Source organism: Mytilus trossulus, chromosome 5, assembly GCF_036588685.1.
Source record: "Mytilus trossulus isolate FHL-02 chromosome 5, PNRI_Mtr1.1.1.hap1, whole genome shotgun sequence".
Lineage (NCBI taxonomy): Eukaryota > Metazoa > Mollusca > Bivalvia > Mytilida > Mytilidae > Mytilus > Mytilus trossulus.
The window spans coordinates 24755566-24781880 of NC_086377.1; the positions used below are offsets into that span (position 1 = coordinate 24755566).

Sequence of the window (26315 nt, forward strand, 5' to 3'; positions counted from 1 at the left end):
TGTGTCTAATCCTATTATCAATGTTTTTGGACAATAAAATATGTTTAAGCTAAACTTTATTACAAATTAACCTTCTTTTTGATTTTTAAGTATTGTACATATCATAGCATTGCATATAAGATAAAAACAATCACTGGAAGTTACCAGATCATATTTTAACCATTTTATTTTACATTGGAAGCATTATAATACATAATAGCTATCTCAAATATAAATGTATACAAATCTACACAGATTTATGTCAATTATTTAGAAAAAAATATATTTTTAATTTTGACTGAGACGTTCGATGTATAAAGGAATGAAGAGTAACTCTTTGTTCTTTTTTGTTATAAGCAACTTCGATAACAATTTTACATCAATACACATCAATCGGCAATCCTCGGGTGACTCCGCTACTCTCCGAATCGGCCGAGTTGTGACGATTGAATACACATGTATTACATTTGCATATTGGCTAATCAACACAAAACGTAAACGAAAATAATTTATTTATCAACAATAATATCAACAATATCCAAGATACATTCCATTTCTTCCGGTGTTGGTTTATAGTTTTCAAGTTTCCCGTCCTCGTGTATGATCAAACCTGGCATATACGTGTTCATTTGATCCTGCACAATTTTGTTCGGTTCCAAATACATTTTTAGCTGGTTCATTAAACACGGACACATATATAATAAACACGGACAACCAGACCCAAACGCTATAATACACGTCTTTGGATCTTTGATAAAACAGTATGCTATTAGAGAGATCAACAAAATTGATCCAAGAGTCACAAAAATCATTTTTAGTATGAACTTTATTTGAGACTTGTCTGCTCCTTTGATGTCGTTGGCGTCGATCCCTATCTGAAAATAAAAAAAGGAGAAAGTATGCTTCGAAATAGAAAACTTCCGGTAAAAATAAATACATTTGGTTCTCAGGAGGGAGTCGATTTCACAAAAAAACTTACGACTAAGATTGATCGCAAGTATACTGAATTGTTCATAACTTACGACCAATTTTTGTCGTTAGTTTATTTTGTGAAATCAATGAAAATCCTACAAATCCTTGGTGTAATCGACCACTGATCTTCATATATGAAGATCTTTATTGGGTCCTCATTTCTATAAAAAAAAAAATTAAGTCGTCTTTTAACATTTTACTTTTAACTTGTCTTACTCCACTCTCTCTCCTCTAATTTATTCTCTATATTTACCTATTCACTTTTGGCTAAGATGAGGGGCCTGATGGGTTATTTTCATTCTTCGTGATCGGCGCATTTTCGCTATCGTGATCCGTTTTTCTACAGATTTTTTTTTTATATTTTCGTGATCCGTGATCATGGAATTTTATTTTCTGTGAATCGTGGTTGAAAAAAAAATCAACTCGTGAATCGTGATGAGACTCCCCAATCAGGCTCCTCCTAGATACTATTCAACATTTTCCATCTAGTCCTTAATATAGATTACAGGAATCTCAAATACCGCTTGTTTTAGATTTCTCAAGTGACTTCCGATATTCGATTCGCAGCTATGAGGCTACACGGCTACACCTCTTTATATCCCGATTCCTGTAACTAGCGCGGGAACATAATTCTGAAACTTGTTCACGCAACGTCGTAAGGGGACATCCTGTTGGTACATGTGGTAGCTTGACTGTGAATGATTTTTATTGTGTTTTGTGTTTTATACCTATTGTATAAATAGGCGATCTCCGGCATTGTTGTTTGCCATATATTGTAAGCTCTGTTTTTATAGGACTAGGTTGTTGGTTGTTATTGTGGTATTTTGTTGTTGCCTGTAGTCCTATCAAATACAACTGGGGACTTCTATTTGAAATAATTTTAAGAACGCATTGTGACACTGAGGAGACATTTAATACAGGAGCCCCCCCCCCCCCCCTTTCCCTTCCTCGAGGCAATTTAAGCTGACTGTAAATTTTCAGAATAAGCTCATTTCCTGTCGACTTCATAATTATTTCAAACATTTTAATAGACGTCACTAAACTTTTAGCTTAAATATAGTGTCGTATTGTGTTTAATTTTAAAATTGATATCACGCATGTGTCGCTCACGAACAAGGCTTGGAAATGGGAATTTGAGAATAAAAATGCGAATAACCTTAAAAGTAATTTAAGCAAGATCATCGGAAAGGATCAAAACCTGAACACTCATATAGTAATAATCAGCTTAATATGTGAGTCGTTTAAAAAAAGGTCCGTACACCTGTTCGTTGCAGAATGACGAAATAATAGATTTCTGACTTACGGAATGACAGAATCACGAAATAATAGATTTCTGACTTAAGGAATGACAGAATGACGAAAAAACGGATAAGGGTAAACTATATGGGCCTCGACAACTTTGTTCTTGGGACATAAACACGCAGATAGAATGAGATGAAAATAATAGTCTAACTTGTCTCAAGACTATGTGTCAGTCTGAAGTCACGTGTATCGTGTCTATATAAAGATAATGAGATGTGGTATCATTCCCATTCAGACATCTGTCTAACAAAGTTCAAATGAGGTTGATGCAAGCAGTTATGGGAAACTAAACGGCCTTCATCAATGAGCAAAATCCAAACTGTAAAGTTGGCTATAAAAGCCCACATGAAAATTATGTTACAATTCAAAGGAGAAAACGAACAACATAATCTTAACAATGCAATTTACGAAAACAATTTCCAGACATAAACCAACGTATGACGCGGAATTAGGGTCATAAACATCGAATTTAGCATATGCTTAAATAATTTTAGCATATGCTATATCATAATTCAGCATATGCAAAATTCGATGTTTATGACCCTAATTCCGCGTCATACCAACGACAACTACTGATATACAGATTCCGGAAAGGCACACGGTGACATAAAGAATACATGTATGACAGGGTTAAACATTGTTCACCCTACCCTAACTTGGGACAGTGGTGTAACAGAACAACATAAAAACACGCTATAAAAAGCTGTTGATAAAGGATTCACTCATCAGATCAATACAAAGCAGAAAAGCATCACATTACTATAAAAAAAAAGAAGATGTGGTTTAATTGCCAATGAGACAACTGTCCACAAGAGACCAAAATGACACAGAAATTAACAACTATAGTTCATCGTAGTCGTACAGCCTTCAACAATGAGCAAAGCCCATACCACATAGTCAGCTATAAAAGGCCCTGATATGACAATGTAAAACAATTTCAAACGAGAAAACTAACGACCTTATTTATATAAAAAAAAAATGAACGAAAAACAAATACGTTACACATAAACAAACGACAACCACTGAATTACAGGCTCCTGACTTGGAACAGGCATATACATAAATAATGAGGCTGGGTTTAACTTATTTTAAAATACCTGAAGAGAATCTTTATTTGAAGCAGGTTTCGCTGTTGTTGAATATTGAAGTTCCCAGCCCTCATTAGCGTCTACATAGTTTTTGGATCTTTTAACCCTCAATATTTTTTCGAGCAAATCTCTCGTATCATTATGCCTTATTACTGTGCTGTTTTCATCTGTTATGTTGATTTCTGTCGTATGGTAGTTGTTATCTTGTTGGTCATTGGTTCGAGTGGAATTTTCTCTGGAAAATAATTTGCTTGCAATGTAGTGTTTGATTCTTTTAAGTTTTTCTGTGAGAAAAGAATGCCATGGTTTCCCTGTTTTATGTTTACGGGTTATTTTAACAAAAGGGTGTGGCTTAGAACCGTCTACAGGTGCCATTGGTATATTCCTGAGTTCTTTTTCTAGTTCCTGGTCTCCATCATCTTGGGTGGTCTTTTTCTCAAGTGAGCTAAAGTAATCGTCCAGTTCACGTTTTAAATGACCACCAGGTCTCAGTCTGACAAATTGCTGTTCTTCGAATTCTGTGGAAAGAAAAAAAAATATTTAAAAACCAAAGTATGCTCTTTGAAGTATTCATGTTCAGTGCTAAAAAAATAATCATTTAATCGATCCAAAAGTATTCATAATGATATTCCATTTTGCAATTTATTATAAGTTAAAATTGAGAAAGGAAATGGGGAATGTGTCAAGGCAAAACAACCCGACCATAGAGCATACAACAGCCGAAGTCCACCAATGGGTCTCCAATATAGAGAGAATTCCCGCACCTGTAGGTGTCCTTCAGATGGCCCCTAAAAAATATGTATACTATTACAGTGATAATGGACGTCATACTAAACTCCGAATTATACACAAGAAACTAAAATTAAAAATCACACATGACTAACAAAGGCCAGAGGCTGCTAACTTGGGACAGGCGCAAAATTGCGGCGGGGTTAAACAAGTTTATGAGATCTCAACCCTCCCCCTATACCTCTAGCCAATGTAGAAAAGTAAACGCATAACAATACGCACATTAAAATTAAATTCAAGAGAAGTCCGAGTCCGATGTCAAAAGAAAATAAATAAAATGACATCAATGCTTAAATAACAACAGACTACTAGCAGTTACATGTAACTGACATGCCAGCTCCAGACCTCAATTAAACTGATTGAAAGATTATGTGTGTTTTTTCTTAATTTTATGACAATGCCTTAAACACTTATTATCTTATATGCTTGTCTTTTAAAGATAACTTTATTATTCAAACCTTCTCTCAAATAACCTCAACATACTTATAAGGATAGTGCTGAGAAATCCAAAAGTGTTAAATTATGCCCAAATTCAAATGTTAACCTATTAAATTACTGGATTTACATCAAATCTAGCATTTTGGTCCGAGTACAACATTAGTGGTTGCAACATCAAAGCCAGCATCTTGATCGGGGTATAACATTTGTTTTTGCAACCAGTATTTTGATTGGTTGATATGATGAGTCTGGATAGAAAATATCTAATAGATGTGATGATTGATTGGTTGGTTGGATAATTTGTTGATTGGTTTATTGTTTGGTCCAACAGGAATAAATATCAAAACACTGTTTATTACAAAATGTTTAAAAGGAATTGCTATAATGCAAAATGAATATACCGTCCATGGTTTACATTACTGCATTCTCTTTGTGGCGGCCTGGGTCGGGTAAACAGAATAGAGAGTCTGGATCGGGTTAACAGGATGGAGAGTCTGGATCGTGTTAACAGGATGGACAGTTTGGATCGGGTTAACAGGATGGAGAGTTTGGATCGGATGGAGAGTCTGGATGGGGTTAACAGGATGGAGAGTTTGGATCGGATGGAGAGTCTGGATGGGGTTAACAGGATGGACAGCTTGGATCGGGTTAATAGGATGTAGAGTCTGGATCGGGTTAACAGGATGGAGAGTCTGGATCGGGTTATAACAGGATTGAGAAGTATTGGTGGAAAGTCCAGAATGATGGGCAAACAAGAAAGGATAGAGAAAACAGACAGAATAAAAAGAAGAATAGAGAATATCATCATTTATCGGGTGTAAGATATATCAAAAATAGAGAAGAATGGATAAAATAAATAAAGAATAAAATAAATAATAAAGCCTAAAAAAAGTAAGGACACCATGCCGACCACTTTTACGTTAGTGTATTGCATTATCATTACATACCATTTATAATCTCATAATGCTGCCGATGGTGAACACGCATGTACATCTTTTTCCCGTTAATTTCTGAAATTGTAAAAGAGAAAAATCATGAAATTATTAAAACTATGACTAAAACAAATACTCATAATTTTATTGTCAAATCTATCTTCTCAGCTGTCATAGTTATATCGTGTTGTCAATACACTGATTTGTTTATCTGACGCCCACAAAGAACACCCAACTATAGTAGTCCTATAACATATGACTTCGCATTCTTATTTAATTTTAAACGTTTTTATACTGATATTTTCATTTTTTTTTTTTTTTTTTGGTGGCACATTGATAGTAAAAAAAAATATTTTAATCAGAACAGTAAATAGAAATAGTAAATATTGCCCCCGATGTCATATGTTGTAGGACTACCAACTATAGCAGAAGTAATAAGAAGCTAACCTGTATTTAGGTTAAGTAGAGTTTGACCATTAAAAACTTGGACCTGTGGATTTCAGAATGTACTATGCTATGAAAAATTGAGTGTGAAGACTGCAGTAATTTGAGGTAACTTCATAAAAGTTCTCTCCTTTTTTTCGAATTAATTGCAATATAAAAAGATGTGGTATATGATTGCCAATGAGACAACTCAACTATCTACAAAAGACCAAAATGACACAAACATGAACATCTATAGGTCATCGTACGAGCTTCAACAATGAGCAAAGCCCATACCGCATAGTCAGCTGTAAAAGGCCCCGATAAGACAATGTAAAACAATTCAAACGAGAAAACTAACGGCCTTATTTATGTAAAAAAATGCTTATTTTAAAATTACTCAGAGAATATTATTGAGAAAGGGGTTAAAAGTATATGGCGTGTCCAACAGCACACGCTCTGTCTTAAACTGACACGTGCTCAATTATATTAGTTAGTTCTATTAGATATAGCTTCGGAACCGTAGATCTTAAATTCTAAGTTCCTTATGTTATTTTTTGACTATTTGTGGTCCGCAAATAGTCAAAAAATAACATAAGGACATAAGAGCTACGGAAAGATAGTGCTAAGAAATGAAATAAACTAGTCTTGCGAGAAATTTGCGCTTTGGCAAAACTTTTCATATAAAGACATCTCGAGATTTTTCGCAATGTAGTTCTTTAATCTAAAAAAAAAGAACTATGTTCAACCTTAACCGACTTTGCACTTCAACAAAATTAAATTTGAGGTCGTACTGCATGATCATTTGGTCCAGTAAACATTCTCCTTTACTTGATCATTTACAAAACTTTTTTGAAATATTTGGTCCTCAATGCTCTTCAACTTCGTACTTTATTTGGCCTATTTAACTCTTTACGATTCGAGCGTAAACGAACGAGTCTTTTGTAGACAAAACGCGCTTCTGACGTAATTACCAATTATAAAATTTTAATCCTGGTATCTATGATGTGTTTATTTACACATAATTATGATTTTGCTTTAAATTAAAAACAAAACCACAGGTCGTGTGTAATGTATATCATCTTTTACTGACCTTTGTCCACTGTCGCGTGTTTGGCGACCTTCTGACTGCATTGGTTATTCATGAATAGGTGTCTCAATGGCAATCATACCATTTTTTTTAATTTCTTGACTATGCTGGACATCTCAAACACATTTGGCATTGTGCAAAACAAACAACGATTATCCCTATCAGAAATCTGAAGTATTGAATTAGAATCGGGGTATTTATTGTTTCATCAAAAAGTACCGGGAAATTAAATGCCAAAAAATACTGAAAATAACTAATTAGTGAAATTCAAAGTGGATGCTTTTTGAAAGCCTTACTCATAATAGTGACCAAAGACTTTAAAAAAACCAGCCCTGACAATAGTCAATATGGGTCTGGTTTTCACTTTTTTTTGTCTATGTTCCCATGCAAAACCTTATCCTTTTGATAGATAATGAATCCTGAAATCCTGACAAATCAACTTGTTATTTCCGAATTCCCGCGATTTTATGCGGCTCAATCCCGACGTCCAAAAAAATACTAATAAGCGCAATTTACTGATCTGTTAAATTGCATAGTCGACCTTTTGTAGATAACTGCTAACAAGAAAATACCGTCTTTAATGACTATAAATCGAAGAAAATGACTTGGTTGGTTGATAAACAGTAAATAACTTCACTGCTAAAAATGCTAAATAATGAGCTTTAAATAGTTCAACGCAATCTTCTAACAACCGCCTAAAGATGCAGTATTGCAATTCTAAAATAAATGATGGATACTTGCGTAATTTCCAGTCAGGGGCACCTATAAATTCATTAATATTCCAAGGGAGAACAATTTAACAACGACATGCCTTGTCGTTTTGCTGTTAGGCAGGAAGGAATAAAGGTTGAGATTTTTTTTGACTGCCACTGAAAATGACTTTAATGAGGGTTCGCTGGATTGGGAGGTTTAGACCTATGAAAAGTCAAATAACAAAAATACTGATCTCTAACGAAAATTTAAAAAAAGAATCTTATCAATCTTAACATGACAGTTAAACTTCTTGTAGGGTATTATTATTCTATCATGCTGTATACCAACAATACAATTAAAACTCCCACAATATAAAAAAAACCCCAGTAAATGTAAAAAAAAGTTTACTTAATACTTTACAAAGACCATGGTTTTACTATACAAATCCTTAATCCATTTAATATATTTTAGGCAAACACTTGAACATTGCTATCGTCATGAAATTTAGAAACAGAACAAACACGTCGAGAACAAAACTGTTTAAAATTTGTAAAGGTGAGAACACTGTGAACGTTTGCTTCGTTGTTTTGTGTGTGTGTAAGAACCCGCCCGGCATGACTGAAACAAAGTACCGTAACTTAGGTTCCAATATAGCGAGAGACATTACCACAACAATCGTACAGTCATTATAAACAACCTTAACCAGTTTAATCTTGACTGGAATCTGGAAAAAAACTTGATTAGTGTGAGGGTAAAAATGCTTTAGAGAAGAACAATATAAAAGGCAAACAAAATAGAAAAGATAATAATTGGGTGCTAAATGTTTGATCAAATATAAAGATTGATGTTTGATATAGAAACCCGTGGATCTTGTATCAAATAACTGATTATTCAATGGTATTTTTCAACGATGTGTAGAAAAAGCGTCGTCGTAAACTACTCGTAAAAGTCCGAGAATAGCAGACGCCGCTATATTTTTCACAGTACAACTAGCCTTACCTGTGCTTAAAATGATGAAAAATATGAATATTTGCACATGCAACATCTCAAAACAACGTCTTGTTATGTTTCAAACTCGCTATATCGAAATACTTTTAAATAGGAAACAATATTGAAACACAGAAGTTTTTGTTTACAAACAGAAATATTTCCACCAGATGTCACTAGTTTTGAATCCGGAAGTGTTCGTAATTCTCTGGCTTCTTCCATTTCGAGTTTCTTCAAAATGTCAAAATCTGTTACATACGGTAAGAGAATACAACAGCGAAATGAGTTTAAATAAGTGAATTTAAGGCGAGAAAATATATGCATTTTGAAATGAGCTGGTCAAGCAATTAGTTTATGCCCAACAAAAGAAATGTCATTCGCCAATTTTGTTCAAATGTTTGCCAACGTGTAAAGTCATTCACATTTTCACGCATTACTGCTTATGTAACCAATAACACGTCACTTTATACCAATAAATGTCTTCATGGTACAGCATGCTATGGTTGTTAACTTCCAAGCCTAAGACTAACTTCTGATACAAATCAGTGTATCTTTCTTAAAACTAAGAAAAAGGTAATCTTGACCCTAAGGCTAATTAAGGTCAATATATAGTGTGTCTCATACACCTTATCGCTATCCGGCTGACCCGGCCATTTGAACTTTTGACGTCATACAACAGTCACTTTTCTATTGTGATATTTTGTTTTATGACGTCAAAATTTTACCGGTTCTTGTGTGATATCCAGTAGCAATAAGGTGTATTGGGTCTAAGCATGATGCGTGATTGCTGATTTTTTGTAAGCATGAAATACAAATCATTTTGCCATGAAAATGGGAAATGAGGTCTAGCAGAACACAGGAAATTTAAAAAAAATGAGAATTGTTTACGTATATATTGTAAGCGGATTACAGGAATCTGACAAAACAGTAAAGGTGATGTAGGATCGAAATCCCTAAATGCATTGAAATGAGACCCCCAATATATACTTTCAATTGTGTTAGTCAACTAGGACTGTCGATTTTCCTTTTGAAGGTCAGTGCTTTTATTCAGGCACTCTGACTTCAAATGGACTTACTCCTTCAGTAAAAATTTAATTCAAGGATAAAAGGCAAATAGTGCTAAACACCTATTATCATGATTATCATGATTATTCTATTTGGTAAGATTTCTAAAGGTTCATCTAACAGTTGTAAGTTATATTGGTTTGTACTTATTCTTTCTGTTTTCAGCTCTTTGAACATGGCCATACACTTCTCAAGAAAGTACTACCAACTACATTTATTTCTTTCTGTTTTCAGCTCTTCAGAAACATGGCCATACACTTCTCAAGAAAGTACTGCCAACTACATCATTGCTATGTAGAAATTATGCAGAAAGGTAGGTGGTATAAGATATTAAAAAATACAGCTACTAACTATAACAATGTGACAGGAGATGTTCTGAATGTTTAGCATGTTTACATGGTTTAGGTCACTTAAATTAGTAATTAAATATCAGAAGATGTGATATATGAGTGCCAATGAAACTCTTCATCCAAGTTGCAATGTGTAAACGTAAACCATTATACATGTAGGTCAAAATAAGGTCTTCAACACAGAGAAAGTAAGGTCTTCAACACAGAGCCTTGGTTCACACTCAACAGAAATCTATTTACATGATTAAGGGTCCCAAAAATGACTAGAGTTAAATCATTCAAACTGGAAAACCAAAGGTCAAATCTATATTAAAATACGAGAAACAACATGAACAAGAAGCATTTATCAGTCTGCATCAAAATCTTTTTCATCTGCTAGTCCTGAAACTTAATATTAAAATTTGTCCCTATCAGACTACATGTATATAAAATTTTGAAAATGTTCACTAGTCTGAATCAATTATACTGGTCAAGAGCATTGGAGTAGTAGCTTATGGTGCAGACTGTTTATAAATCTGACACATCAACAAAAAACAACCACTGAACATGATCAGCAATAATGAGGTTCCTGACTAAGATCTATACTATCATGACTATAGGTATATTAAAAAATGTTTGTATTAAATTAAGAAGTAAATTAGTGTGATCACCAATATTCGTGATCAGTAAAAATCATCTGTTAAACATGTTAAATAAAGATAAGTTGATAAACTGAACCATTTACTCTTGCTTTTAGAATCTTGTGAATCTATTGAAATCTGTCATCTCTTTAATAATGCCAAAATGAACTGCACTTCAATTTTTCAGGAAGCCAAAAACAGGTATTTTGATGTTAAACATGGGAGGACCAGAGAACACTGATGATGTTGGGTTCTTCCTTAATAATCTGTTCATGGATAAAGATCTGATCCCCCTACCTGCTCAAAGGTAAGTCAAGGGTACTACTACTTATATATATTATTTTTATTAATTTGAGAAGTGATAATTGATAGACTTATAAAGGAAAATTTGAAAGATACTTATATACAAGTGTATTTTATTTACTTGTACAGATAGCTTATTTCAGTGGCTAAGATGTGTCCCTTAGACATTCGGATATTTTTACTTACAATTACAAGAAAAAAATATCTTAATATCTTCTTTTCTTCCATTTCTCCGGACTGCTAGAATTTTTAATTGTCTGTTTTTTGCAGCTATCATTTGGCTATCTTTACTAATCATCTTGATCATGGAAGTGTAATTTCATGGATTATGAAAATCTCATTTGTTTGTCATCTTCAAACACTGCTCATTTACAAGACTCCATGCAGGGAGGCAATTTTTGAAGGCCTTGCAAAAACAGCTTCTTGTTTGAATTAATGAGAGGTAACCTTGAACTTTAATAAAAAAAGTATGAGCTAACCAGAGAAAAATTGTTTAATACATGTGTTTCATCCCAAAACTTGAGATTTTTAAGGACTTAAGTAAATTTTGTTTGAATTTAATCTTCCTTTGTGGTATGGAACCTTGTAGAAAAATTTCAGAGCAATCCACTGGTACCAGAGGGAAAAAAGGTCGGACAAGTAAAAGCTGTATCAACATGATCAAGCTTGTCCGTCGAGACAAGTACAATTATTCAGCAGAAACTAAATGTAATCCAACTTTGATAAACAAAGTAATTATAAACAAAAAACAAGAAAACAAATATTAAGTTGACATGTTTCTGCATTCTCTTTATAAATTTAAATGCAAAACCTTTTTCTGCAACATGTTTACTTGCAATCGATAATTTTTAACTGGTTCTTTGACAGGTACTTTTTAACAGGTAAAAGGTATACTATTCTCGGAAACCAGTCTTTCTGATCCGAATCAATGATGCGCTTTGTAGATAAGGTAACTTTACAGGACAGTTTGTCACATCGACAGGTTTAGCTCCATGTTTAATAGACAGTTTGGCACTGTAGGAGACATTTCGGGACCAAGACAAATCAGTTCCTCATTTCATGCATTTTGCTACATTATTCTGTTTCTTATATCAAATACCATACCAGTAATATTTTCACAAAAATATTTTCCATTTACCATAAAATTCACAAAATCATATTTGATCATAAGAAGAAAAAAAACCTGACAATATGGTGACCTATAGTTGTTAATTTCTGTGTCATTTGGTCTCTTGCAGAGAGCTGTCTCATTGGCAATCAGACCTTATCTTCTTTTTATTGATTGCATTTCAATAAACTTTTTTCAACTTAAAAAAACCCAGGATACAAATCCAATGAGTGTACATGCTTATCAGATGGTTCCTTATGTCTAGAATCTGACGAGACTGGCATTGATGAAAACTAGAACCTAAGTCCTGTGACATGACTAGATTCAGTTGTACTTGACTCATATTTTTGAAAAGTATTTCAATAAAAAAAAAATACATCAAATCCTGTCTACTGTGGATTCATTTATTTTCGTGGGTACCAATTTTCGTGGTTTGAGGAAAACTTGCATATTCATGGAAATTTAAATTCGTGGTTTTTGTGAAGTCTGCACACATTCCTTAAGAAAATTTGTTATTCGTTGAACATTTAAATTCGTGGTTCTTCGGTATCCACGAAATCCACGAAAATTGGTATCCAACGAATATTAATGAATCCACAGTATTGTTTAAATTTGTTTTGTTCCTTTAATCAACTAAAAATGTAAAAAGGTTATTTTTAATAGATTTTTTTTGGACAAGTAACAATTTCATTCGGACAAGTAAATATTGGTATGTAGTTGTCCTACAGGACAAGTTAAAAAAAAAGTTATTGTAGAAGCCTGATCCATACACTTGAAGTGAAGCTTGTCTGGAAAACTAAAAAAAAACTTGTTTTTGGCACCTGGCTCCTAAACTGTTGATACCTTAACCCCCATAATTATTCCCAAGCTTCCTTTTGTGGTATGATCCTTCTGTTAGAGATCCATTCACTTAATTAAACCAAATGTGTCTGGGGAAGACAATGACATGATAGCAATATACAAACTTAAATTTTTTGCTGTCTTATAAAAACAAGATGTGGTAGGATTGTCATTGGAAAAACTGTCCACAATTTTAAATGCAGTGAATGTAAGTGATTACAGGCAACCATTATGCCTTCAACAATGTTCTGTAAGTTTTGATGTAAATGACACTTGGGCAATTCCTGAACTATTTACTTTAATGTATCTCTGTTTATTTAGTCGACTAGCTCCTTTGATAGCCAAAAGACGAACACCAAAAATACAGGAGCAATACAGAAAGATTGGAGGTGGTTCACCAATCAGGCAATGGACAGAAACCCAGGGAAAAGGCATGGTGGAAATTCTGGACAGGATTAGTCCTGAAACAGGTATTGAAAATAAACATCAACAATTTTAGGTTTAATATTTTTGATATGACAAGATAATGGGGAATTCATTTTTGACAAAATATGGTACTTTTCATTTTATTAAAAAAATATGCTACCGGCTAATTTTTCACTAGTTCATGGAATTCACTTTAAGAAGGTGATTTGTCATAGTATATGCAGTATACACAGTGTGTTTCAGTCATTCAGCTGGTAATTGGAGATAGTTCAATCTTCAATGTCCCTCAGTTTTAATAAACAATAGATACAATATGATAGTATGTTACATTACACTATTTTTACTCAAAATCATAAGGGATCACCAAGGCTCACTGTGATTCATTCAAAATCACAGGCAATCAACAAAAATCACTGATTCACTTAAAATCACTGGCAATCAACAAGAATCACTGATTCACTTAAAATCACTGGCAATCAACAAGAATCACTGATTCACTTAAAATCACTGGCAATCAACAAGAATTACTGATTCACTTAAAATCACTGGCAATCAACAAGAATCACTGGCAAACAACAAGAATCACTGATTCACTTAAAATCAATGGCAATGAACAAGAATCACTGATTCACTTAAAATCACTTGCAATCAACAAGAATCGCTGATTCACTTAAAATCACGGCCAGTCAACTAGAATCACTGATTCACTTAAAATCAATGGCAATCAACAGGAATCATTGATTCACTCAAAATCACTGGCAATCAACAAGAATCAAAGATTCACTAAAAATCACTGGAAATCAACAAGAATCACTGATTCACTTAACATCAATGGCAATTCACAAAAATCACTGTGATTCATTCAAAATCAATGACAATCAACAAGAATCACTGATTCATTTAAAATCAATGGCAATTAACAAGAATCACTGATTCACTTAAAATCACTGGCAATCAACAGGAATCAGTGTGATTCACTCAAAATTTGGCAAATTTTTAACCAATGTGTCCTTTGTATTGCATATTGCAGTTATTTCATCAAATTATCAATAGTTGGTTTGTTATTTTTCAGCACCACACAAGTTTTATGTAGGATTTCGTTATGTACGACCTTTAACAGAGGATGCTATAGATGCCATGGATGCGTGAGTATGATAATACCAAAAGATAAAATTGAGAATGGAAATGGGTAATGTATCAAAGAGACAACAACCTGACCATAGAAAAAACAACAGCAGAAGGTCACCAACAGGTCAGAAAGACATTTTCTCTGATCATTATGATTATCATGATCATGTGACAAGATTATACAAATATGATACAATAAATTTATCAAATTACCTAAGTGGCAAGGTTTCTGATTTTAAATATTTTAACCAAATGTGCTGAATTAGCATTACAGTAAACACTATCGATCAGTGAGTCAATCTATCTAGCATTTAATCTGTACGATAGTAGAGGGGCATTATGTTTCTGGTTTGTGCATCCGTCCATCTGTTCGTTTGTATGTCTGTTCTTCTGTCTGTTCGTCGCGCTTCAGGTAAAAGTTTTTTGTCAAGGTAGTTTTTGATGAAGTTGAAGTCCAATATATTTGAAACTAAGAACACATGTTGCCTATGATATGATCTTTCTAATTAAAATGCCAAATTAAAATATTGACCCCAATTTCACGGTCCACTGAACATGGAAAATGATAGTGCGAGTGGGACATCCGTGTACTATGGACACATTCTTCATGTTCTTGTTTTTGTTTTTTTAGTGATGGTATAGAAAGAGCTGTTGCTTTTACCCAGTACCCACAATACAGTTGTTCAACAACAGGAAGTAGTCTTAACGCCTTATATCGATATACTACAACAAAGAAGGGTCTACCTAGTCCAATGGTTTGGAGTGTGATAGACAGATGGCCCACGCATCCAGGACTAGTTGATGTATGTTAACATGTTAAATGATTGATTCTTAAAAAAAAAAATCATGGAAGAAATAGATTGTTGGAAATTTACACATGGCCTGGGCCATGATAGTCGAATTTTATCCTGATTATTAAAACAATAAAATCCGTAAATGGTTTGCAAATAGGTTCCAATACATGTGGATTTACAAGGGAAATATATTGTAACAGCCATTATTATGTATATCTCTGAGTCTGCGCCAAGTATAGATATATGGAGAATTTTATCACAGTGTTGTTTACAAAGCGAAAGAAGCACGTCATATTAGAATTATATCTTTACGTTGGTCATCTCAATGACCATGATGAGATTGATTTTCTCATTTGAGCCGGTACGACTGAAATGAAAAAGCAATTGAGTTGAGATGACCAATGATAATCTGTTTCATGCTATTTTACATATGATGCATTGTTAATTTCAAATATAATGGCACATGCACCCTTAGTTTCAAGGAATATTTTTTAATATTATTAATTCGTATATTTTAACAAATTTGATACGTTTAGAGATAGTCACATGTTAAACTATATTTTCGAAGGTATAGAGAAAAAGGCGGTTGGCAAAAAGCATATTGACCGGCAAAAAGCATGTCGCATGGTTATTTTTTGAATATCTAAAAACCGATTTACTTTGTGACGTCATGTAATGAATTTCAAGATATTGTTTAACGTTTTATAACACATGATATCTGTCATCGATTATTTGACAAAAAATCTTTAAATACATATTAAGATGTAAAAAAAAAAAAAAAAAAAGGTAAATGAAATAACAACTAATATGTTGTTACTGTCAAGGAGACAATGTGATATCTATAAAATTCCAATAATCCTAAATGATGATTTTGATACAAATATGGTAGGAAATTAATAATATAACAAATATAGCCTTTGAATGAGGTCAATACAGGATATATCGACCCAAAAAAGTATATCGACCTCGGACTTCGTCCTCAGTCAATATACTTCTTTCAGGTCAATATATCCTTGTATCGACCTCATACAAAGGCTGTATTTGTATAATATGACTCTTCTGTGCTGAGAAAGGAAATTATCAGTCATTTTAAAGATGAAGGAAAATTTCCTAAAAAAGATATAATAACATTTATCAGTAGCATAGAAATAACAAGATGTATATAAACCTTATCTAAGACCTCTAATAAGAGTTCTACCTCTCATAACTTAATTTAAATCATCTTGGTTATGTCCAACAAAATGATTATAAAAACATTGTAATTATATAAATATCAAAGTATCTGTAAATTCACACTTATTTTATGATTGACTGAAATAAACCGTTTATTTATTTTAGGCATTTGCAGATGTTATACAGAAGGAATTAGACAGATTCACACCAGAACAAAGAGATGATGTTGTTATATTGTTCTCTGCACATTCCCTGCCCATGTCGGTAATCATTTGCATATTTTATTTTCTTGGCCAATCCTTTCCGACACTATTGACATTTTAGTAAATACTGTCTCCTGCAAAAACTCTTTCGGTAATTATAGTAAATTTACTATTGAATATGTTAATTCTATGCCTGAATACTATTTTCTGCCCATTGCATGACATACAAATTATACTTTGTGGGAGTAGACTATGTTATTTTGTTGAATAGTCATAGACTCATACATTTGAAGCTGGGTATTGCAGGGCCAAATTACACATTTATTTGTAAGTTTAAGTTCATAGAATAATTTTAAAACCAAGATGTCCCTTTTAAGTGGTGAATTATAAAATTAAAAAAAGTTATGACATGAATTTTAATTAAAAAAAAAAATGAAAAAAAAAAATACAAATTACAACCATTATATTTAAAAGGGAAATAACCCTCTTGCAATTGTTATACATTAAAGGGAACTCCCTGAATTTCTATATTATGTTTTGTATTTACAGGTTGTAAACAGAGGAGATCCCTATCCAGCAGAAGTTGGTTCTACTGTTAACCGGGTTATGGAAAAACTAGGTCACTGTAACCAGTACAGGCTTGTATGGCAGTCTAAGGTAGGAGACATTGATACAAAACGAGGTCACTATAACCAATATAGGCTTGTATTACAGTCTAAGGTTGGAGACACTGATACAAAAGTAGGTCACTGTAACAAATATAGGCTTGATTGGCAGTCTAAGGTATAAGACATTGATACAAAACTAGGTCACTGTAACCAATATAGGCTTGTATGGCCGTCTAAGGTATGAGACATTGATACAAAAGTAGGTCACTGTAACCAATATAGGCTTGTATGGCAGTCATAGGTGGGAGACATTGATACAAAACTAGGTCACTGTAACCAATATAGGCTTGTATGGCAGTCTAAGGTAGGAGACATTGATACAAAACTAGGTCACTGTAACCAGTACAGGCTTGTATGGCAGTCTTAGGTAGGAGACATTGATACAAAACTAGGTCACTGTAACCAGTATAGGCTTGTATGGCAGTCTAAGGTATGAGACATTGATACAAAACTAGGTCACTGTAACCAATACAGGCTTGTATGGCAGTCTAAGGTATGAGACATTGATACAAAAGTAGGTCACTGTAACCAATATAGGGTTGTATGGCAGTCTAAGGTGGAGACACTGATACAAAACTAGGTCACTGTAACCAATATAGACTTGTATGGCAGTCTAAGGTGGAGACATTGATACAAAACTAGGTCACTGTAACCAATATAGACTTGTATGGCAGTCCAAGGTATGAGATATTGATACAAAACTAGGTCACTGTAACCAGTATAGGCTTGTATGGCAGTCTAAGGTATGAGATATTGATACAAAACTAGGTCACTGTAACCAATATAGGCTTGTATGGCAGTCTTAGGTAGGAGACATTGAAACAAAACTAGGTCACTGTAACCAATATAGGCTTGTATGGCAGTCTTAGGTAGGAGACATTGAAACAAAACTAGGTCACTGTAACCAATATAGGGTTGTACGGCAGTCTAAGGTAGGAGACATTGAAACAAAACTAGGTCACTGTAACCAATATAGGCTTGTATGGCAGTCTAAGGTATGAGATATTGATACAAAACTAGGTCACTGTAACCAGTATAGGCTTGTATGGCAGTCATAGGTGGGAGACATTGATACAAAACTAGGTCTCTGTAACCAGTATAGGCTTGTATGGCAGTCTAAGGTGGAGACATTGATACAAAACTAGGTCACTGTAACCAATATAGGCTTGTATGGCAGTCTAAGTTATGAGACATTGATAAAGAAGACATTTAAGACATCTGAGTCAATAATCAAATAGTAGACAAAATCATAAAATAGTATAAATGGTCAAATAAAGACACCAAGTGCGCACCGAGAAAAGGAGATTTATTTTAATGTCATAAAATGTCAAGTAAGTTTGAGAAAATAAACCAGACCTTTGGCAAGGAATTTATCTCAATAATTATAAAAATTTGAAGATGCCATATGACATGTATGATGGCCAATGATACAACGCTCCACAGAAATTAACAATTAAGGTAACTATATATACTGCCTTCATTCATGAGCATAACCAAAACCACATAGTCATGATAATAGGCTATACAAGGTTCCCAAATGACAAATTTAAAACAATTAAAACAAAACTAACAGTAGAATTTATGTACAAAAATAATAAAAGAAAAATAAATTCATTACACAGCAACATATGAAAACCACTGAATTACAGGCTCCAGACTTGGGACAGGTACATACATAATGTGGGGCTATCCATTTTAGTTGGCACCCAACCCTCCCCTAATCCTGGGACAGTGGTGCAACAGTAAAACATAAAAACAAACTATAGCAATCAATTGAAAAAAGCTTAACTCATCAGATGAATAAAAAAGGAAATACATATAAAGATAACACAGAGTGTACGGTCATTTTGCATGAATTAAACAATTGGGCCAGGTTCTGTCCTAAGGCCACACCAATTTAATTTCTTGTTCTACGGATTTTTGGACTTCAAAATATGGGGCGAGCGAGCGATTTGAAAATTTTAATAAAAAATATTTAATTTGCAAATTTTTGAGGCGAAGCTTGAAAAGTAAAGGCGAGCGATTATAATTTTTTTTTGTAAACATTAAAAAGTACATTTTCACAATATTAAAACTTGATTTATCACTTGTACTTTGACATTTCTTTAATTCCTGATGTATTTTTTCCCTGTTCACCAAGAAATAGTTAAATCTGGTCTATGTGTGTGTGACTGACAATGAGACAATTCTCCATTTAAGTCATAATCAGTTTGGGGGTAACCCCTTAATGTTATAAATATCCCTTTTACATGTTTTATGAGGGATCAATAGAAAAAGTTGTTTAAAATATGATGCAACTCTATTCTTTTTGAGTACAAGTTTTCAAAGGTTTTGTATAGAAGAACTATACAAATCCTTGGTATTTCTATTTTCTTTTCTACATCAATAAAATGACCCCTTTTCTGAGGGAGAGTTGTTCTCAACCTGATTATAACAAACACAGGTCAAAGTACGGCCTTTTACACAGGGCTTTGATATAGACCAAACAGCAAGCTATAAAGGACCCCAAAATTATTAGCGTACACAATTCAAACAGGAAACCCAACGGTCTAATTTATATATATATATCCAAACAGGAAAATACCAAATTATGAACAACATCAACAAACGATAACTGCTAAACGACAGGCCCCTGAATCAATCAGGACAGGTGCATAAACATGCAGTGGCTACAGATAGTTTTGTTTCGCCAGCATATAATATAATTGCAGTTGAAGGCAAATCCTTCAGAAGTTCTTCGACTTCGTACTTTTTCTAACAGGGAACATGTTTTGATAGGGAATATAAGTACGGGGGAAAAAAACCAATTGTTTGTTCTTTACAGGTATTTCCGCGCTATTATAAATTTATATCGGAGCACTCCCTCTTTGGATAAATAGGTTTTATGCTGAAACAAATATTCTCACAGATATTTACACCTTGTGATGGGGTGATTTTATGTTTAAAGTCGTTATATACAGGTTAGAACGTGATTTTAAAACAAATGTTGATATCTGTTTATAATATTTACAAAAACAACGGTGCGGGAAATGGACATGATTACATTTCCGGATGCGGGAATATAAAAAAATAAAAAAAATCTGTTTTGAAAAAAATAGGTGCGGGCGGGTCCGTCGAACAAGGAATCAAATTGGTGGGGCCAAAATTGTCTTTAAAATCACAAATAGCCAACCAGAGGACTTATATACTGTACATATATATTCAAATTTGCTTCAATTTCTGGTCATTTGTAGGTTGGACCAATGCCATGGCTTGGGCCCCAAACAGATGCGGCTATAGAAGGTCTAGCTAAAAATAAGAGAATGAACGTCTTGTTGGTGCCTATTGCTTTCACTAGTGATCATATAGAAACATTACATGAGTTAGATCTGGAATATGCTGAGGAACTTGGTGCTAAAGTGAGTTCCTTACAAAGTCTAATTATTTAAGATTTTTATGCCCCATTTATGGGCATTATGTTTTTTTGGTCTGTTGTTCCGTCCATTCTTCCATCTGTCCTTTCATTCCTCCATCTGTACATGTTCTTTCGTTCGTCTGTCTGTCTCTTTTCAAGTTAATGTTTTGGTCAAGGTAGTTTTTGATTAAGTTGAAGTTTAAGAACTTGAAACTTAGTTCACATGTTCCCTATGAGATGATCTTTCTAATTCAAATGCAAAATTAGAGTTTGACCCAAATTTCACAGTCCACTGAACATAGAAAATGATAGTGCCATTGGGGCATTCGTGTACTATGGATACATTCTTCTTTATTTGATGGACAAAAATTACACTTTTATTAAATGTAAATAGGTTAAGCTGGAAACAAATATCTATACCATCTCACCATTTTGGAATAATGTCAATTCGGTATTGTTTGCGATATTTATATTTATTGCTAAAATAGATAGGATTAGTTTTTAAAAACTTGAGATTAAATTTAAAATCTTTATAGCATGATTTGAATGCTGTTTTTATTGAAAATTATTAACTATATTTTTTGTCCCTTGTTTAACAATCACTAATAAAAGCGAAAAGAAATATAGGACTATGACTTGGTCAGATGTCCTGTAAAATGCATGTTTTATTCATTGAGTTTTTTTTATTATTCAGCATAAAATGAATATTCGAAGAGCTGCAGCCATGAATGATAATCCTATATTTATAGAGGTAAGATTTGATATACAACATTATATATGGTATTGACTACAATGTAGAATTGAGAATGGGAATTGGGAATATATGTTTTAGAGACAATAGCTGAAGGTTACCAAGTGGTCTTCAACACAGCAAGATAATCCTATGCATACCAGCCAACTATCTCTATTTACGGGGGATTTCCCAAATGGAGTCTCACAAATGGAAATTTTATAACAGCAATTTTGTCCACTATTTTAAAGAAAACAATTAATTTAACAATGGCTATGAGCTTGTTAAAGCACGAAAAATAAAAAAAAAAACATATTAGAATATATTTGAAGGCCCCCTTGAAGGTTTTGAAGGACTATAAAAACCATCTTTCATGTAAAACCCCAATGGTCATTTTGAAAAGTTGGCAGGAATGCCGGGCGGTGACCCAAGGTGGAACATATCTGACCCCTTACTAAAATTGTATACTAGTTCAGTGAAAATGGACATTTATAATTCAGTAGACAGTTAACAATCTATCCTTGTGTTTATTATATTCATCAAAATTATCACCTGGGCCTTGGTAACCAAGTTGTCTAAGTAGTTCAACTATTGTATCAATAGCCTGTCAACACTGGTTTTGAATTCAAATGGGAATACAGCATTTGGCTGGTGCTTTAAATTTCAATCATAATTGTCAGCTTACTGCCTCCGGCTTCATCCACCATTGAAATCTGATGGCAGCATAATAGCACATAGAACTGAAAGTGGCTTTAACAGCAAGCAATCAAAACTATCACATATTTTATATGTTTAAAATTTGCAAACTGTAAACAGATAATGCACTAAACCTGGAAAGACACTGAAAATTATTTTGTGTAATGATCTGTAATACTTTCTATGATTCCTAATTTGATTTTAATGCCCCATTTATTGGCATTATGTTTTCTGGTCTATGCGTCCTTCGGTCTGTTTGTCTGTTCGTCTCAATTCAGGTTAAAGTTTTTGGTCGGGTAGTTTTTGATGAAGTTGGAAGTCCAATCAATTTGAAACTTAGTAAACATGTTCCCTATGATATGATCTTTCTAATTTTAATGCCAAATTAGAGATTTTATTCCATTTTCATGGTCCATTGTACATGGAAAATGATAGTGCAAATAGGGCATCTGTGTACTTTGGAAACATTCTTGTTTTTCAAATAAATAAGGTAAAAAATGACTGAGAGGGAATTTGTATAAACCATGTGTGGGAACATTAAATATTAAATGAAATTGATGCTGACAAACTGAGATATTTGATTTCTCACAAATAACATTTTTCCTATGTGTTCATTCCAGTCTTCCTTTTACATTTCAGGCTCAAGCTAATTTAGTGAAAGATCATTTAGCCTCAAATATTGCATGTTCTAAACAGTTATTGCTACAATGTCCACTGTGTGTGAACGGAACATGTGGGAAGACAAAAGCTTTCTTTGCAAGTCAACAGGAGTTATTGGATGAAATGAAATCTCAGGAAAAATCTAAAGCTGTTTCATCAGCTTAATTATAGTACCACCTATGTTAAAGATTAGTTAAACTTTAATTTACTTATACTGTGGTTAAATATGTAATTGAATGTTCATTTCTTGAGAGATAAATAAATGTCAAGATTTTTATTGCGGTTGCATATTCTTATTTTAATATATTCAGTTTGATACGAAAGAAACTTGACTTTTAATATCAAGGGCATAAATTCCATACAAAATGATTTATCTGAAGGGAATCTTAGACCAACAGAAACACCCTAATCTGTTCTCGTTATCTAATTGTTTAGACCTGAAACATCTGTTGCAAATTCAAAGTACTTTAATATATTTTTTGAAATATGGTCTCATATCAAATATATATTGTTAACTGTAATATAAATTTATTTTTGTGAGCCATTTGACTTTAGCGAGTAGAAATTATTATGCAAATATTTAAACCTTGAATTCTTTTCATATTAAACTGCATCAATTAAATTAGAAAGTTGTGAATATTTTCAAAGAAGTGGTCTAGAAAGGGTAAACCTCAAAATAAAGTATCCCTGAAAATAACATGGTTTACAGTATTGTAAGCTATATCAATGAACTTTGTTTGTTTGTGAGTTTTGAAACTTTTGTCATGATGGTGCATTGTGTGTAGTTTGCATTTTTTGCATTTTTTGTTCAAATATGATATTTTTAAAATATGCAATTTTGTACATAATATCTTACAACAAAAGTTAATAGACAACTTTCGAGTTCGATGCATTTCCACCAAAAACTGGTTTTAGTGAACATCATTCTTGTATGTAGGGGTGTTGTCACTTCCATTCCAATGTTGAGCGAGTGGTTGGAAAACTATATTGCACGAATTATTCAACAAATTTAACTCTCATCAGCGCTGCTGTCATAAGGGAATTGTAATTAAGTACTTACAAAACAAATATTATTTCTAGTTTTTCCTGCACAATGACGATCACTAAGACGCTTGGTGAACGTTGATAGTGCAGGGATACAGGCGACCCCCTCTATTTGGTAAATGACGTCAATAAGGAGCATAATTGACAAGTTTTTTTCCAGTGACGGATAAACTCAAAAGTGGTCTATTTGTCACATCAACAGATTGTTACTATTGGTTGAAAGTCTGTGATTATCAATGTCTCAAATTAGCATTCTATTTATATATGTATCGAATATTTGTCTATCAATGAAATATATTAAGAAATTTTATATTGAATATTTCAAACTTTTATGATAAATACATGACATATACATTTCATGCAACTCCTGTGTTACATGACCATCAACATTTCTTAACAGATTTTTTTTATTATCAATTTCAGGATAGTCAACATTAACTGATTTTATTTGGTTGTTGAATGGTCCTTCTTGAAATGCATAAAACCTTTAATTCAGGCTAATTGGTGCTCCATGTGATTGAATGGGATATGGTCTTGCCTGACATAAGGCAACATAGAATATATTTTTTTTACAGAATAGTTTTTCATTCTCAAGATATTTTCCAAATGTCGGGGCAAATATTCCTCCTTAGTGGAGAATTCTAGTCTTAAATGTCATGACAAATACAAAGTACAGCTTTGCAAAATATTATCACCCTTAGGCTATTAACTGTATTTGAAAAATAAAAATATGTTGATTCTTTATTCAATAGATAAATGAGTAAGTCACTCATTTACAGAAATGAGACTGAGCACTCAATGAGCATTTGCCATTTTACATTACATCAAAATAACAGATTTGATAATAATTATAATTTTTAAAAATCTGCAACTTTGCCAAGGGAGGTAATTTTATGCACAGATATGTTGATATGTAATTCAGGGGAGATAATTTGGATTTTCTTCAAATAATATGAATTGATAAATTGAAATATAAACAAAAGGATTATCAATTCTTATCAAATTGTTGTTGTTTTTTTTCAACCAAAGAACTGTTTCCTTTGTATCATTCATACTAAACAAAATAATTAATAAGATATCAAAAAGAAGTTTTAAAGAACAAATGACTAGAAACTAGCTTGTGTACAAATACATTGTTTTGCATAAGTAATCTTAAGAAAATTTGGATTTTTTGAAACTCAGCATATTCATTATGTGAATTTAAAACAGAAAATAATATTATATTGTAGTTAAGTTTATACAAAAATCAAATTTTACAAAGTTGATCTATTTACAAGTAGCATTTCTAGAATTCTAGAATATATATTTATGTTTCCTCTTTGGGATATTTAAATAAATAAACATATCATAAAAAGGATTATTGATTTTTTTTGTACGCCAACTAACACTTTTACAGTCAGGATATATATTTTGACTTTCTGACAACTCTGGTCAATTAAGATTCTAGTTAAACACACCTTACAGATGCCAGCCTAAAACTCACAAACTTGGTCTTGACAAGCTGATGATAAGCAGATGAAATACTCACACAGCTACTTTTGCATAGGAACTCTTTCTGTATCAAAAATCTGTAGTACTGGGAAATTTACTTTTAATATTGAGCAGTATTTCTTTGCTTTTTCTTAAACTATTGTAATATTTAGGTACTTGTATTTTTCAGTACTTGATTTGTTCTAAATATTTTGGTACAGAAATAATACAATATGCCATGTTTGAAAATCATAACTTTGAGAGATTTGAATAAGAAAAACATTCAAAATTCTGAAAATGCAACGGAAGTAACAAAAAATCTGTAGTACCTAAAGGAGTATATTCGATAAGGTCCTAAAATGGCCCCCTTTTTTCGCGTAAATTTCAAACTCGGATTTATCGACCAATATCACGATAAATTATAGCTAATACATTGACTAGCTAGGATATTAACCATTTTGTTGAACATTTTACGTTTCTGAGTTTCATTATGACGTCACAAGTTGTACTCATGTTGATTTTACACGAAAAAATCAATGAAAATGGGTAAATTTCTATAGATTATTGGACAGGAAACATAGAGCGCATACGTCGACAACAAAGATCTTTTAAAATAATGTTTGTGAAGACATTTCACATGTTTTATTTGAATCTTAAGCTTGTCGACGCCTGCGCTCTATGTTTCCTGGTCCTTTATTTGGTTAAAATCTAGCTGATTTTGTCAAATTTCACCAAAATCCCTTATTTTGACCTTTTATGGATGTAAAAATCAACGTGTTAGAATAAAACTTTGGCAAAAACTGTTCTGTTTAGCTTTTTAACATGTCTTTAAGGCAACTTAAAACATGTATTGTCTTGTAACTATGAACTTTATAATTGGGGCCAAATATGGCCCTTACCGAACTTACTCCTTTGAAGTACAAATTAAGTACTGTAATTTTAAACAGGTA

At 32.9% G+C, this 26315-nt stretch overlaps 2 protein-coding genes across 5 annotated transcripts; one reads left to right on the forward strand and one right to left on the reverse strand.

The window, feature by feature from the left end:
• Window positions 1-474: 474 nt before the first annotated feature.
• Window positions 475-8892, reverse strand: LOC134718685 (uncharacterized). Its single transcript, XM_063581343.1, has 4 exons — window positions 8706-8892; window positions 5516-5578; window positions 3351-3859; window positions 475-854 (listed from the first exon to the last, which is right to left on the reverse strand). The coding sequence occupies exons 1-4, from the start codon at window positions 8749-8751 to the stop codon at window positions 489-491; spliced, it is 984 nt and encodes a 327-aa protein (XP_063437413.1). The 5' UTR covers window positions 8752-8892; the 3' UTR covers window positions 475-488.
• LOC134718683 (ferrochelatase, mitochondrial-like) lies at window positions 8879-25252 on the forward strand. Of its 4 annotated transcripts, none has more exons than XM_063581340.1 (12): window positions 8879-8953; window positions 9993-10071; window positions 10916-11035; window positions 13301-13449; window positions 14478-14550; window positions 15165-15336; window positions 16666-16764; window positions 17253-17322; window positions 17764-17801; window positions 20605-20769; window positions 21460-21516; window positions 22831-25252. In XM_063581340.1, the coding sequence occupies exons 1-12, from the start codon at window positions 8932-8934 to the stop codon at window positions 23014-23016; spliced, it is 1230 nt and encodes a 409-aa protein (XP_063437410.1). In that variant the 5' UTR covers window positions 8879-8931; the 3' UTR covers window positions 23017-25252. The 4 variants fall into 4 exon arrangements, with proteins under 4 accessions (XP_063437410.1, XP_063437411.1, XP_063437409.1 ...); XM_063581341.1 differs by lacking the exon at window positions 17764-17801 and adding an exon at window positions 18077-18114; XM_063581339.1 differs by lacking the exon at window positions 17764-17801 and having other exon boundaries at window positions 8881-8953; window positions 17253-17360.
• The last annotated feature ends 1063 nt before the right edge of the window (window positions 25253-26315 follow it).

Bases quoted from the DNA above. Each gene is read 5' to 3' on its own strand.
- LOC134718683 (XM_063581340.1), top strand. From the start codon at position 8,932: ATGTCAAAATCTGTTACATACG. The intron at 11,036-13,300 runs GTAAGTCAAGGG...CTGTTTATTTAG, and splicing joins ATCCCCCTACCTGCTCAAAG to TCGACTAGCTCCTTTGATAG. The intron at 20,770-21,459 runs GTGAGTTCCTTA...TTTATTATTCAG, and splicing joins CTGAGGAACTTGGTGCTAAA to CATAAAATGAATATTCGAAG.
- LOC134718685 (XM_063581343.1), bottom strand. From the start codon at position 8,751: ATGTTGCATGTGCAAATATTCATATTTTTCATCATTTTAAGCACAG. The intron at 3,860-5,515 runs GTATGTAATGAT...TTCTTTCCACAG, and splicing joins GCATTATGAGATTATAAATG to AATTCGAAGAACAGCAATTT. The intron at 855-3,350 runs GTATTTTAAAAT...TTTTATTTTCAG, and splicing joins CAAATAAAGATTCTCTTCAG to ATAGGGATCGACGCCAACGA.